At 43.8% G+C, this 14,770-nt stretch overlaps 1 protein-coding gene across 1 annotated transcript in view; it reads right to left on the bottom strand.

Moving 5' to 3' along the window:
• The window catches only part of ADRA1A (adrenoceptor alpha 1A), a gene marked incomplete at both ends in the record, with an annotated part of 81,958 nt that extends 76,790 nt beyond the window's left edge, over positions 1–5,168 (bottom strand). The window contains one exon of the mRNA XM_082842716.1: positions 4,286–5,168. Coding sequence (XP_082698842.1) covers positions 4,286–5,168 — 883 coding nt within the window. The remainder of the gene's footprint in view (positions 1–4,285) is intronic.
• Positions 5,169–14,770: the final 9,602 nt, after the last annotated feature.

Below are 14,770 nucleotides of genomic sequence, written 5' to 3' on the forward strand. Positions count from 1 at the left end.
ATTATACAGCCATAACTCCTGGAAGAAATAGTGTCTTACTAGTGTAGTGTCAGGAAGAAAACGTGGACCATAGATGTGGTAGGTTCGGTGATCTTGTGCCCATCTTCACTTCAACATTACCAGGTCTCCAAGACAGCAGATCCGAGAGGGAGGCTATGATTAGACCAGAGTCTCCCTTCCCCTGGAGGACCTCGAGACCCATTCTATCATGCTCATCTCCTTGGAGAGCTAAGCCACCATCAGCAGTCCCAAACTCCCCATCACCTATCTTTTCCCAATCACCTAAACTTTTTCCACCATCTAACTCTGTATGACCCCTAATCTGATCTAGCTTATGTCCCTTCACACACTCCTCTTTTTTTTTCCTAACATCTTTATTGGAGGATAATTTCTTTACAATGTTGTGTTAGCTTCTGCTGTATAACAAAGTGAATCAGCTGTAGCACACTCCCCTTCTTTACCAGGGTCCCTAGATACAGTCAGCCGTCAGCAACACTCCCTATCAGCCTCTTAGCTGTGAGAAAGCAGCATACAGCCTTCCTGATTGGCCCTCCTTTAAATTTAGACCCTACGTCTCAAGCACATCCTCAGGATGACCTAAATGTCCATGATCTATGTACTCCGTCATCTCAAAGATTAATCTTTCACATCTTCTTTTGCTCCTCAAACCTCCCTCGTTTCCTATTCCTTCCCCACTCTTAGGTGATGATCTTGATTCTTGCTTTTTTCTTTTCAACTCAGCTCCATTTACTGAAGATAGGGAATATAGATACCACAGGATAGTTTCATAGACATTTAGATACTTGGTTCATTTCTTGTTAAGAATGAGCAGAACGATACAGAAGGGAACCTGAAGAAAGAGGAATTAAGCTGATGTCTAGTTTGATCTGTCTGACTCCAATTTGCTCCTGAGGTGCAAAGCACAAGTAATTGCCATTACCCACATCTAAAATTTAACTCTCACAACAATGTTTTTGGCTTGGTAGTGAGGAACACCTGCTTTTTAAAAACTCGCATGTTTTCTATTCTCTTGGTCATTATGAACTTTAAAAATAACTTAGTTTTAAAAATACATAAAATTCATCAAATTTCGACATAATCTTGATTCTTATCTCATTGAGGATATACATATATTTGGAAGAGAGCTTTACCTTTCTCCCTCCATACCTACTGCCTCTGTGCTCATACACCCTGGTTTCCCTGTCACTTCTAAACCCTCTGGTCTCCTTCCTTGCCTACACCATCAGGATCTCTCTATTCCACCATTTCCAACAGAATATAAATATGATATCCTGTCTCCCACCTTTGAAAATTCTCTCTAGATCCTTCTAGCTACACTGCATTTCCCTGCTCCACTGTCTAGCAAAACCCTTCCAAAGAGTTGCCTGTTTTCACTGTCCCCACTTCATCTTTCATTCTCTCAAGAAAGCACACCGTCAGGCTTTTGTCTCCATCACTCCACGGAAACTACTATCCTCAAAGCACCTCCTCATATCACCAAGGACCTCCACATGGCCAAGTCCAATGTTGATTCCCCGTCCTCCTCTGACTTGGCCTAGCAGCTGCATGTGACACAGCTGATGACTCTTGCCTTGGTGAAACATTTCCATTCAGCTTCGGGGACATCAGGCTCTCCTACCTCCCTGGCCACTCCTTCCCAATTTCTTTTGCTGGTTGGTTCTCCTTTTCCCGACCTTCAAATATCAGGACGCCCCAAGCCTCGGTCCTTATCTCTCTTTTCTCTCCAGACTTTCTCTCTTGCAGATCCTTCCATTTCTGTGGCTTTAAGTATGGTGATGTATCCCAAGTTTATATCTTAAGCCCAGCTTAGCACCAAATTCATGTATCTAACTGCCTACTTGACATCTCTACTTAGACATCTAGTAGACACTTCTCAACATGGCTGTACAAAATAGGCACTTGTACTTCACACTCCCACCAGCCCCTTACGACCTTTAGTTTTCCCAATCTCAGTAAAACGCACTACTATCTGCCCGGTTGTTAGGTCCCCAAACCCGGGACTTATCTCTAGTCCTCTCCTTTTCTCATATCCCATGTCCAAACTTGTCAGCTCTACCTTTGAAATAAGTGCCGAATGTGATCACTTCACATCACCCCCACCTGTCTCACCTGAGTGCAGGGCATCCTCACCTTTCTCTCCTTGACGTCTCCAACAGCCTCCTAACTGGTCTCCCTGTTTCCACTCTCACCCCAAAATAGCCCTCACTCCTCCCAGAAGCCAGAATGATCCTTTAAAAATATAAGACCAGCCACTCACCCGCTAAAGCCCCTTTGATTGGATGGCTTCCCATCACAATTAGAAGAATATGCAAATTCTACTTTGGCTTAAAAGATAGGTCAGGTTCCTTCCCACCTCTGCACTTGCCGTTCCCTCTGCCCAGAAAGCTCTTCCTTCCAGACTTTGCAAGGCTTGCTCCTCAATTCAGTCAGGTCTCTGCTCAAATATCACCTCTTCAGACAGGACTTTTCTGACCCCTCGCCACATCGATAGATGGAGCACCACTCTATCCTCTTATTCTGTTCATTTTTAAAATACTGCTTATTAGTCATTGACTTCTTAAGATATATTTATTTGTTTTTGTCTATTTCCCCCCAAAGATTGCAAACATCTTACTGCAAGGATTCTTCTGCCTTGTTCATCCTAAGTGTCTAGAGCAAGTGCTTAATAAATACTCGACAAGTGAACAGATAGATGCAGGAATAAATGTGCAAACTTCAGGAGGAAGGGATGGTATGCAGACAGGCAGGTAAGCAGCCAGTGGCTCAAGTAAAGAGTGTTATTTAAATAAATTCAAAACTCTGATATAATTCTAGGAGCAGAGAAAGCAATAACGAGGAAAGGCCAGGGAATGGGCTTGGAAGGGCCTCTCCAGCAGCCATGCTGGGTAGAAATTTCTGCAGTGATGGAAATGTTCTGTATCTCTGCTGTTCAGAACAGTAGCCACTGGCCACATGTGGCTATTGAACACTTGAAATGTGGCTGGTGGGACTGAATATTAATTTTCTTTAATTTTAACTTACATTAAATAGCCACGTGGGGCTGGTGGCTATGGCGTTAGACAGCAAAGCTCTAGAACCCGAAGAATCCCTTCCCCCCTCACTGAGTTATTGACAGGACTAATGATGTAAAATTGTCAATATCCGAAACATAGTTAGCCCTCAAAAAACAATAGCTGCTCTTACTACACAGCGTTGCAAATTACTTTCAGTACGTGCCATGTAAATTGGCTCTAAAGTACAGAAACAGACTTCTCTTCATTTTTTATTGTAATTTTTTGTTTGCCAGAGTTAGCGGATAACCAATGTGTGGGTCTATATTTGAGCTCACAAACTAAAAATAGCGAACAACCATTTTGGGATCTCAGGAAGACCTTCCAGAGATAGACGACGATTCCAAGTGGATTAGCTTAGTACGACGATTCCAAGTGGATTAGCTTAGTTTATACTGAACTAATTAGTTTGACAACAGCTAATTTAGCATTTGCGAAAATTGGATTTGTAACATTACTGTATTACTTTCAAACAGTGTCATCTGAAGCTTCCTGAATGAATTTGGATAAGAGTAGTGTTTGCTTTAATACTTGGTATTAAAATAAAGCGGAATGTATTTACTTATTGGAAACATTATGTTGAATTCTTTAAAGGTTAAATTGGTTTGGACATAATATTATTTTTTTTTTCTTGTCAGTGACTCACCGTGCTTTCTTCCACACTGAATCCAGAAAACAAAATGAACACAGATACAGAACATAAGCAGACCTTTATAACTAACCCTTAATAATCTAATCTAATAATAAAATTACACGTTTGTTCAGAATAAGCATGGTGCTTACTTTTAGGACACAAGAATCTGCAGTCCACAGCAGCAGAGGTGATAGTGGCATTCCATGGCCCCTGCCTAAGTGCCTGGTGGAGACTGAGACTTGAAATCCGAGGATGGATGTATTTAAATTAAACACATGCTTTAAGGCATTAAGAAAACTTGACGTTCTTATTAAGGAGACCAATTAATCTGCTTCAGTAGGATGCCACTTTGCAGTAGTTGAAAAAGTGCCCTAGGACGTTATATAAATGAAACCAGAGCAGAAAGGGAATGAAAATGTACTTTTCTACATAGGAGCCTTTCCTTAAAACTGCCCTCCCTAGCTTTGCTGTTTGAAATGCAGATCCTTTTTCTTCCACCCCTGACTGTGAGTCTGGGGTAGCATAATGGGAAGAGGGTGAAGACTCCTAAATGCTAAAATGAGGTGCTGTAAAGACTTACCAATGGGCATCACTAAGAAAAAAGGCAGCCAGCAGAGGACGAAGCAGCCGACCACGATACCCAGTGTTTTGGCCGCTTTCTTCTCCCGGGAAAACTTGAGGAGTCTCACGGAGAAGTGTGTCTTGTTCTTGGCGCTGGACACCCCGCTGCCTCCTACCGGGACATTTTTGCGATGGATGCGGAGCGTCACCTGCTCCGAGTCCGACTTGTCGGTCTTGAGGCCGGACTTGAGGCCCCGGCTCTCCCTCTTGGCCACCACGTAGACCCGGCAGTACATGACCAGGATGATGGTCAGCGGCACGTAGAAGGAGCCGAGCGCGGAGAACAGCACGTAGCCCGGCTCCTCATTGATCTGGCAGATGGTCTCGTCCTCCGGGGCCGGCTGCCTCCAGCCGAACAGAGGCCCGATGGAGATGACCAGGGAGAGCGCCCAGACGCAGAGCAGAGCCATGAGACCCCTCTTCTGCGTGACGATGGTGGGGTAGCGCAGCGGGTAGCTCACGCCGATGTAGCGGTCGATGGAGATGATGCAGAGTCCCATGATGGACGCAGTGCAGCACAGGACGTCCACCGCCGCCCAGATATTGCAGAAGACCCTGCCAAAGGCCCAGTAGCCCAAGATCTCGAAGATTGCGGAGAAGGGCAGCACCGTGGAAGTGAGTAGAAGATCGGCCACCGCCAGGTTGACGATGTAGTAGTGAGTGACCGAGTGCAGATGCCGGTGGCAGGCCACGGAAAGGATCACAAGGATGTTCCCCAGTACCCCGAAAAGGATGAGGCCCCCCAAGATCACCCCGAGCAGAATGGCCTTGGAAATGTTCACCGGTAGCGGCGGGTGGGTGCAGTTGGAGCTGTCCGAGGCATTTCCAGAGAGAAACACCATGGTCCCAGCCGGGGCCGGGCGAGGTCCGGCTCTTGAGGGCCACTCCGGGCCTGGGCGGAGGTGGGAGCGAGGGAGCGGGAAGTCAAAAGGTCTCCGCTCCGGGGAGCCTTGCCTGCTGGGGTTGTCTGGGGGTAAGAGAGAGCTTACGGGTGGGAAGCAACCCGGGCCAGCCCTGGAAACCCTCAGAAGGCCACGCAAAGGGGCAGGGCATTAAAGGCAACATGGCCATGGGCGCGCGGGGCCGACCCTCTGCACCAGCAACGCTGGCCCGGGGCCCCAACTCCCTCCCTACGCGAGACTCAGCACGGAGCTCGAGGAGACGCGATGCAAAATGCAGTCCCAGAATTACGCGAGTCCCCTTTCCTGTACTGTCGGATCCGTCCGGGTGTGAAGACTGAGCATTCTGCACATAATTTGGAACTCAAAAATCCAGCGCCTGTCTCTCCCACAAACCACAAGCACGTACGGGTCTGCCGTCGACTCTCAAAGGCGGGGACCGTTGGCATCTGGGCACTTCTCTCCACCCGCAGTTACCGTCAGTGTGGCTGGACTCATGGTAGATCCAGCTTCTAGCCGCGCAGGCCGGGGAACGTGGATGTGAAATGTTTGCCGAGACCGAGGCGGCTGCGGAGCGTCGTTTGCCAGCGTCCTCCTGAAAGAGCGCAAAAAGAAATGCGGAGTGTAAGCCAGGCGCCCCGGGGAGCGAGGCTGTGCCCTGCCTCGACTCGCGGTCGGACCCGGCGGGGAGTCCCGCCGACTCTGCGATCCCGAAGCGGTTCGCCCAGCAGCAGGCGAGCGCGCGGGAGGGGACCGCGAGCCGTGCCCCGCCGCTGGGAATCTGCCCTGGCGCGCTCCGCCGCGCAGCCTCTCGCGGGGTTCGAGATCCGAAACACACACACCCCAAGCTGCGGCGCCCGGCGGTCGGACTGCTAGCAGCCGTGCAGTGAAATTAAAATCCCAGAGCCCGAGAAACGCGATTGCGGCTGACGGGCATGCAGCGCCGAGCCAAGCCGGTGGAAACCCGGAGGATCTACCCGGTTGCCACTTGAACAGGTTGCTTCGCAGTCACCTGGAGGAGGCGGCCTGGGAGAGGGAGCCGCTGCGACCCGGAGACCGCAGGACCAGTGCCACGCGCACGCTCACGCTCGAGGAATTCACACTTGAGTGTGCGGAGAGCGTCGGTCTGTCGACCAGCCAAGCCGGCCTGAGAGCCGCGTCCAGAGCAAAGCCCTCGCGACCCAACGAGGGCTGAATACGACCTAGATCGGTCCAGGATTCTTTTCCTAGCCAGAGGATCAGCGGTCCCAGAAGACTCGAGCCTCAAGCCACACCCAGGCGGGCTCCGGGGGGTCCAAGAAGAAGAGTGGGAGCGGGGAGCGTCATTCTGTCTAAGGGGCTGTGCAGGCGGTAATCACTGCGGATTTTGTACAGTAGGTGTAAAAATTAAGTCCGCGCGCCGGCGGACAGGGGACGCCTCGTATTTTCCGAGCTGGGGACCATGGTCTGCGTACGAAAGCTAGGTTTCCACAGCTGCGGGCCGACCGCAGGGACTCAGGCAGGAATGCAGGGAGTGGGGACACACCTTGCCTTGTAAGGACTCTGCGGCTGGGCCTTGAGGCGGGATTCCCGGGCAAAGGCTGCTGTGAACATCACAAGTTCTAGAGCTCACAGGCGGTACAAAAAGCAAGCAACTGCAGAAACCCGTTTCCCCCTACCTCGGAGCGGTAAATACGGGGTTAAAAAACACACTTGTTAACGAGGAGACAACTTCCCAGAATATATAAGGGAAACGAGGTGGGGTAAGGGTGCAGGTGAAAGAAGCGGGAGGAGCTTGGGGGAAAAAGTGGGAGTTGGGTCTCACCCTGAGGCCCAGGGAGGTTTTCCCTAATCCACCCGGCCCTGCTGGACGCCGGCGCCCGGCGCTGCAGCGCACTCACCTGGAGCGCGGATGCAGAGCCACTCGCGCGCGCGTGGCGGGGACTGGACGGGATTTCGGTCCCAGGAGCAGCCCTGCCGCCTCCTCCCTCGGGGCAGAGGGAACGGTTTCCGACGAACCGATTTCTAGTCCTTTTGCACCCGCTGACTCACCCCTTTCTCTACCACAGACGTCTTTAAGCGCCTGTCTCACAGACGCTTTACCTGGAGATTTTAAAAATAGAGAAAATAGAGAAAAAACCAAATACAGCCAGGCAATAACTCCACCTTCACCCTTTTAATATTCAGCTCCCCGACATCAGCAAAGAATGGCAGGGAACTTTGCAGCTCTCGCTGACGTAACACAGTCAGTAGCCCCAGCTAGTACCGTAATCTCCTGCTGTTACCGTATTACTCTGAGGTAACAGGAACAGTGCGCACAGCAGTATTTTTTTTCTCTTGCCTTGGGTGAATTGGGTTCTCGCTTCACTTTAAGAAAGTGTGTGTGTGTGTGTGTGTGTGTGTGGCGTGGGGGTGGGGGGAGCGGGGACAAGGGATTTTTTATTTGTAGCAAATAACTCTTTTAAATGATCTGATTTTAAAAGTAAAGAAAAATAGACACTTGCCAGACACATATTACTGTGTGTATGATGTGTTCAAAGAAATGCCCAGTAAAGTTACTTTTGAACACCTTGATTCAACGAACACTTAGGTTCTGTTAAAATCAAAAGGAAGCATATTGTTATGCCAAATATGCAGGTAAATTATATTATTTGCAGATGTTTTAAGATGAATGTAAAATCAGATAAAATTCAATAAATCTGATTATAATAAAATTATTGTTCTAGGAAAATAAAGTAAGCATATCTAAACCTTCTGAAATACGATCCATCTCTCATTTCTTCAGACAAATGGACTTAGAAAGTAAGATGGTCGCACTGCAATTTCTTACGTGGCTGTGTTATTAAAGTGCTATTAATTATTTTCCAGTTTACGTAAGAAAATGTACCCTTTAAAAGAGTGTTACTTCTCTTTAATGCATGAATAGTTGGAGTATGAAAAGGTGACATCACCAGTCTTATTTACTTTTTTTTTTCTGGTAAATTCCATGTTCTGTCTAGCTTAAAATTGAAGAAAACCACCTGTGTTTTAGAATATTGGGAAAATACCAGAATTTCCTCCACTCTGATTCCTACCTCTAAGTCCCCTCCTTTCATCTTTATTGATTCAGACAAAACACACTGTTCATAAAGTAGTTAGTAGGTTCTCTTAAACCTAGTAATAAAGAGATAACTTTCAGTACAGGTAAGTATGTACTTGAATTCCCTCACCTGAACAAAAGTTTATTAACACTGTTACCTTTTCCAAGGGAGATGTTTGGGAGACTTTTTTATAGCAGTATACCTCCAAACGCCTCAGAGGAATGCCCTCTGGAGGATCAGGGAGCCCTGCTTCATCAAAGACCTAATATTTAGATGACTTCTTTCCTGTAAACAATGCCATCCCACCCGCCACATCTGTGGGGGGGTGAATTTTATGTTGTAGGAAAAGCATATGGGGTGAGGAGACAGGAGAGCTGGGTTCCCTCTATTTACTAAGTCACTTGCTCTCTGAGATGCCGTCCCCTCCGTGGAAGAGGCTTTACTACAGCTCCCTGAGACTCCTACATCTTATCATCAAATATGTGTACAAAGTCTGTGCTTCAGAAATCCCATCCGCCAGAGGATGATATTATTGCTTAGTTTCGTATTCATTAACCTTACACCGTGAATGCAAGCTTTCTAGTAAGACCTGTTCCGTGGCAAATAAGGGAAGTAGTGTTATCAAGAAGAGCGACTGAAAATTGCTCAACTCTGCAGGGTCAAAATGTACAAACGCTTTTGGACCCACCAGGACCCCACCTCCAACAAACAAGCAGACTCACAATCCCACACCCTCAACCAATTAGCTAGTGCCCAGATGGAGAAAAGCAGCTCTTTATTTCCACCTTGGCCTCTGTATGCTACCAGGTAGGTTTTCAAATCCACTTCCAAGCCGGTAAACATCAGTCTTGGCTAAACTAGCTCTCAGAACCAATTTTTCCATGGCTGATCACAGACCTGCGAACAGGACACTATTCATCTTCATAAAGAATGGTTGATGCCGGTGTCCTAGAAGATGTTGACATAGACCCATGAGAAGGTGGAGTGAAGAAAGAGGAGGCTGTGGGGTGGTAAAGATCCGCTCCTGCCCTCCTATGAAACCAGGGTGAAACTCAGCTTTTCTGAGCCTTGGTTTCCTAATTTTTAAAGGGAGACAATAACCCCCAACCCCAGGGTTATTTGGACTGAGTGAGATTATATCTCATGAAGCTTATCAACTCTCCTGTTATTAATCTTATTAACCCTTTTCCTTTCTGCTTGTTTTGTGTGCTACTTTAAAGTGAAACATACTTCTAACCCAGAGTGGTCCAAATTCCACATTTAACAAGAGCACAAAGTATTCAGCTGGAGAGGTGTTTGAAATGCCCTGCGAACTATGCCCCGGTCCACTGATGTAACCAGAGTGACCCTACACGGGTCACCATGCAGATACGTGTGAACGTCTGTACACCCAAACTGCTGCCTCTTGGCCTTGGGCCTCAGGGTGCACACACCTGTGATATGATCTTCCCTTGAGAGGGTAGACCCAGAAAACAGGCCTGAAGTCCTTGAAAGTGGTTGTGTGGCCATTTGGGGCAGGAGATGCTAGATCCCAGAGCATGATCTAGAAGAGAGGGCACAGGCTCCAGGCTGGGATATTACCTTACTCCTGTGGACTTTTTGCTCCATGGGAAGGGCCACAGCCAGAGGGAGTCCGAGCTGGGCTTTCTAAAGCACGAAACCCAAGGTACGGGTCCTATTACCTGGACCTAAGGGTGCTACTCTGTAGACTTCAGATGTGCTGGAACTTGAGAAATCTCCTGCAGGGGAGGTTCTGGGAAGCCTCATGAGATGATGTTGCTTGATTTAGTGCTTGCAGGATAAGCAGGATTGGTAGAAAAAGGTAAGGTAAGCAGACGAACAACAGCTGTACAGTAGAGTGGGGTGTGTGTGTGTGTGTGTGTGTGTGTGTGTGTGTGTGTGTTCACAGACACTGGGGGAACCAACCTAACTGGAGAAGAAGGGCTTGCAATCGACATACACTGATGCCTTAGACTGGCAGGACTCTGTTAGTGACTAGTGAGAAAGTCAGCTAGTGTGGGAAGCTTTGAAGAAAAAAAAGAATCTGTCAATCATTATCTTACAAGACAATACACAATGAAATTAGGAACTGCTTTCTGGAATTTATAATTCCACTGACAGGGTAGAGGGTTTAATGTTAGTATCCACCAAGAAGACCTGGCTTTTCAAGGAATTCTCCTAAGGCTGAAAAAAAAGTGTGAGGGAAATGAAAAACTTTGCTCAGAATGATACTGATGCAGTATCCAAGTCATGATTCTCCAAACAAACATTGTGTTCTAATCCTTTAATGAACCAAGAAGACTCACAGTGCACAGACACTGCTGAAGGAAGCCGAGGATGAGATAATGATTCTGTCTTTGGCATCATTCATCCCGATTGTTCTCGTCGCCCTGAGAAAATTACTTGCTTCAAGTTATGGGAGTCACAGCGTCCCATCCCTACAGTGTATGTTATGGTGGGAATGTGGAGTCAAGCCAGCCTGTAGCCAATTATACTTTTAAAAGAATAAAACTCTGCTCTTTGCATAGCAAATATTAGTTGAGGCATATCAATCAAATTCTTTCAATACCTTTCTCCAATAACAACAGAAAGGGAATTGAAACACCTAAATCAATATCTGTAACAAATTTAGAAATTCTTTACCTCATTTCTCCATCTGCTGACCTGCTCTTACAGGCACATTAAAATGGTTATTGACCTGAATTTCATTATAAAATATATGCTCAGACTAGCACATTTTAAAAAGTTAGAAATATATAAAAATAAAACTAATCTGTAATTCTGTCATTGGAGAAATAGACACTGTTAAATATTTGCAATATTTTCCCTTTTTCTAAACCCACGTGTATAAATGACATACATAGATATATATATGAAATATATTATATACATGTATTTACAATGTTATGTGTGTAAATATACATTATATACAATACTACGATCATACTGTATCTACAGTTATATATCTTGTTTTTTCATTTAATATTATTAACCCTATATTATTAAATTTCTGCCCAAACATGACTTATAATGGCTGCCCAGCAATTTCATTGTGTGTATATGTCATGATAAATTTAAATATTTGGATAATTAATACTTGGATATTTATGTTTTTAACAGATGTCTGATTTATAACTTGTACTGTGATAAATACCCATATATAACATTGTACTCTAAGTTTTTCTTAAGAATAACTTCTATAAGTGAAATTAAAGAATCGAAAATTATGAACACTTAAAAGGTTATAATACATATTGCCTTCTAAGAAGGTTTTACAAATGCAAATGGAAAGTGTAAACTCCTAAGAGTAGTGTATGGCAGAACCTCCTTTTTTTTCCTCTTGTTAACCTTGAGTATTTATAATAAAATCGATAAGTACATAAATAAATATAAATGAAATAAACCTTAGCCAATTTAACAAGTAAAAAAAATCTCATTAAAATTTTTATTCTGTAGTTATAAGTGTATTTTTATGCACTGATTTGACATTTTCATTTATACTTTTCTGATTTGCTTGTCCATGTTTCTATCAGTCAGGATTTAGTCAGAAACTGCTGTAGGTGTTTCAAGCAGGGAGTGATTTAATACAAGGAATTAGAGGCTCATAAGACAGTTAAGAAAGACTGGAAAACAGATCAGGGAGAGCTGCTATTTTCTTTCAGGAAATCTGTAAGTACAGGAATATCAGGAAATCATAATGGTGAGTTCAGGTGCCTGAAGCATCAATAACGTGCAGGACACCCAGAAAGAATCTTCTGGCAAATCCTCACATGTGCTGTGGGCTGAAGCCTTCATTCCTACACGACAGTGTTACATGGTGCACAATGGCTTCTGCTTCTCTTTTACAGGAATTCCTCTTATTAGTACATTGTAACCCCAAATCTGGTTGACAGAGATTCTTCCAGCCGTTGCAATGCAGAGAGGAGCATAGAAGGGGGAAAATAGTTCTAAGTGGCTGATGGGTAATTTGGTATAATGTCCACTGGCCATTTTTATATTGGTGTTTCTCCCTTTTGTCTTGTTGCTTTGTAAGTACTCTTTATATATTATGGCAACCATGCAAATGTGCCATCAGATCTCACACTTCCTCTAGGCTGCTCCCTACCGATGGCTAAGCATAGCAGAAGTTCTAAAGCAGGCCTGTTACTACCAGACCTGGGATTTCTTTTTAATTAATTTATTTTATTTTATTTATCTTATTCTTTTTTGGCTGCATTGGGTCTTAGTTGCTGGGCGCAGGCTTTTCTCTAGTTGCGGCAAGCAGGGGCTACTCTTTCGTTGCGGTGGGCGGGTTTCTCATTGTGGTGGCTTCTCTTGTGGAGCACAGGCTCTAGGCGCATGGGCTTCAGTAGTTGTGGCACACGGGCTCAGTAGCTGTGGCACATGGGCCTTGTTGCTCCGCGGCATGTGGGATCTTCCCAGACCAGGGCTCGAACCCGTGTCCCCTGCACTGGTAGGTGGATTCTTAACCACTGCGCCACGAGGGAAGCCCAAGACCTGGGATTTCTTGAACGGGGGATTTTGTCTCAAGTGCTCCCCATCAGCTGGCCAAAACTTTCTTCCAACTGTGCGACTGTCTGACACTTTTCTTTCCTAGTATTCCTTTCGTCCTCTCTGCTTCATAGGATTCTGACTTGGATCATGGCCTGAAGGCTCTCCTTCTCCAGCTCTTCCTTTCGCCTTCACAGGAATTTCCCCCTTATGTATTTTGTATGATGAATTATGTCTTGGTGTCTGCTTACTGGAGGACAAAATTAACACATACATTAAGGATGTTAGCCCTTTGTGATATATGTTGTCATTCCTTCCATTCACAGATATTTAAAGGAAAACATCTCATGAATTTTTAAATAAAACATAAAGAATAGAATTTTTTAGAAAAACTGACAAATTTACATCAATATTCAATACTTTTCAGTATGATAAAAGGGACAAAAGGGCAAGGCTAAATTATAACTTTAATTGGGAGCAAGTATTATAAAATGTATAACACACCAAAATTATTTTCCAGAGTATGTATGTTCTACTGTCTAACCTTCATTGTTTCTGAGAAGTCAGACAAATTTATATCATCCTGTCACTGTAGATAATATACAGTTTTTTCTAGCTGATTCACGTTGATCAGCTGGTGAAGATGTGACCAGAGGCTTGCAAGAACCTAACCTTGTATTTCCCATTGGAGCAATGGTACCATATTCACTAATTCAGTGTTTGCAGTGACTGTATGGAATATAACTACCACCAGTGTGAATAAACTGTGTGTGTCTGTCTGGGTATGTCTGTATCACACACACAGACATCACACACACAGACATATGCACACACATACATATAGATAATCCAGGATTTGTAATTGTTATGTGTGGGATAACTATGACAAAAATACTCCACCATTTCCAGAAGGTAGAAATGTCATTTGAATTTTAATGAGTTCATTGGTTTTCAACAAAAATATTATTGGAATTTTAATTGTAATTGCAAGAGTTAGACTGTGGAGAATGAGCAAATTTATGATAGTCCTATCAGCTACATTGGTATATTTCTCCTTTTACTCAAAATATATTCTTTAATAATTTTTAAACAATTTTTCGTAAGCATCTGGCCTGATTTTGGTTAGTAATTTTTAGATATCTTATGTTTCTTGTTCCTATTATAAACAGTGTCTTTTCCCTATTAGATTTTGCTGACATATGGGAATGGCATTAATTTTTGTACACTGATCTTATTTGCTGAATTTCTTCTATTTCTTTTCCTTTTCAAAAAATTATTATTGATTTTTAAAATTTCTGGATCATCTTGGATTTCCTACAAAGACAATTATCTATATTTAGTAACAATTTTATGCCTTTCTTTCAAATGTTTATACCTATTCTTAGTCCTTTTATATTTAATTATAGCCCCAGTATAATGTTGAATTTTAGGGATAATTATAGACATTCTTGCCTTAATCCTTACTTTAATGGGAATGCTTCTAGACTGCAATGTTTAGTATGATGTGTATATATCTTTTGCTAATAATTTGTTAAATTGGTTCCCATATATTTCTAATTTGTTAAGAGACTTTTAAAAATTCTTCTCGCTCTTAAGATGATCATATGATTTTTCACTTATAATTTATTAGTATGGTGAATTATATGGATTGATTTTTTTATATTGAATACTTTATTTCTGCTCTTGATAAAAACGCTACTTGGTCTTAATATAGTATTTTCTTTTATATACTTTTTGTTTCATTTTCTGTAATTTATTTATACTTTTTTCTAGGGATATTTACCAGTAAGATTGGACTATGATTTCCTTTTCTTATGTTTTCTTTGTTCTGCTTTGAAATTATAATTGTACTAGCCCAGAAAATGATACCTGGTTCTCCCTCTTTTTCTGTTCTCTTAGACAGTATAAACAAATTAGAACTTCTGTTATTTGAAGGTTGTGCTAATTCAGGTACAAAACACTTGACTTAATATCTTTTTAGAGGGGAAAGTTTGT

This window comes from Leucopleurus acutus (assembly GCF_964270905.1).
Source record: "Leucopleurus acutus genome assembly, chromosome: 7".
NCBI lineage: Eukaryota > Metazoa > Chordata > Mammalia > Artiodactyla > Delphinidae > Leucopleurus > Leucopleurus acutus.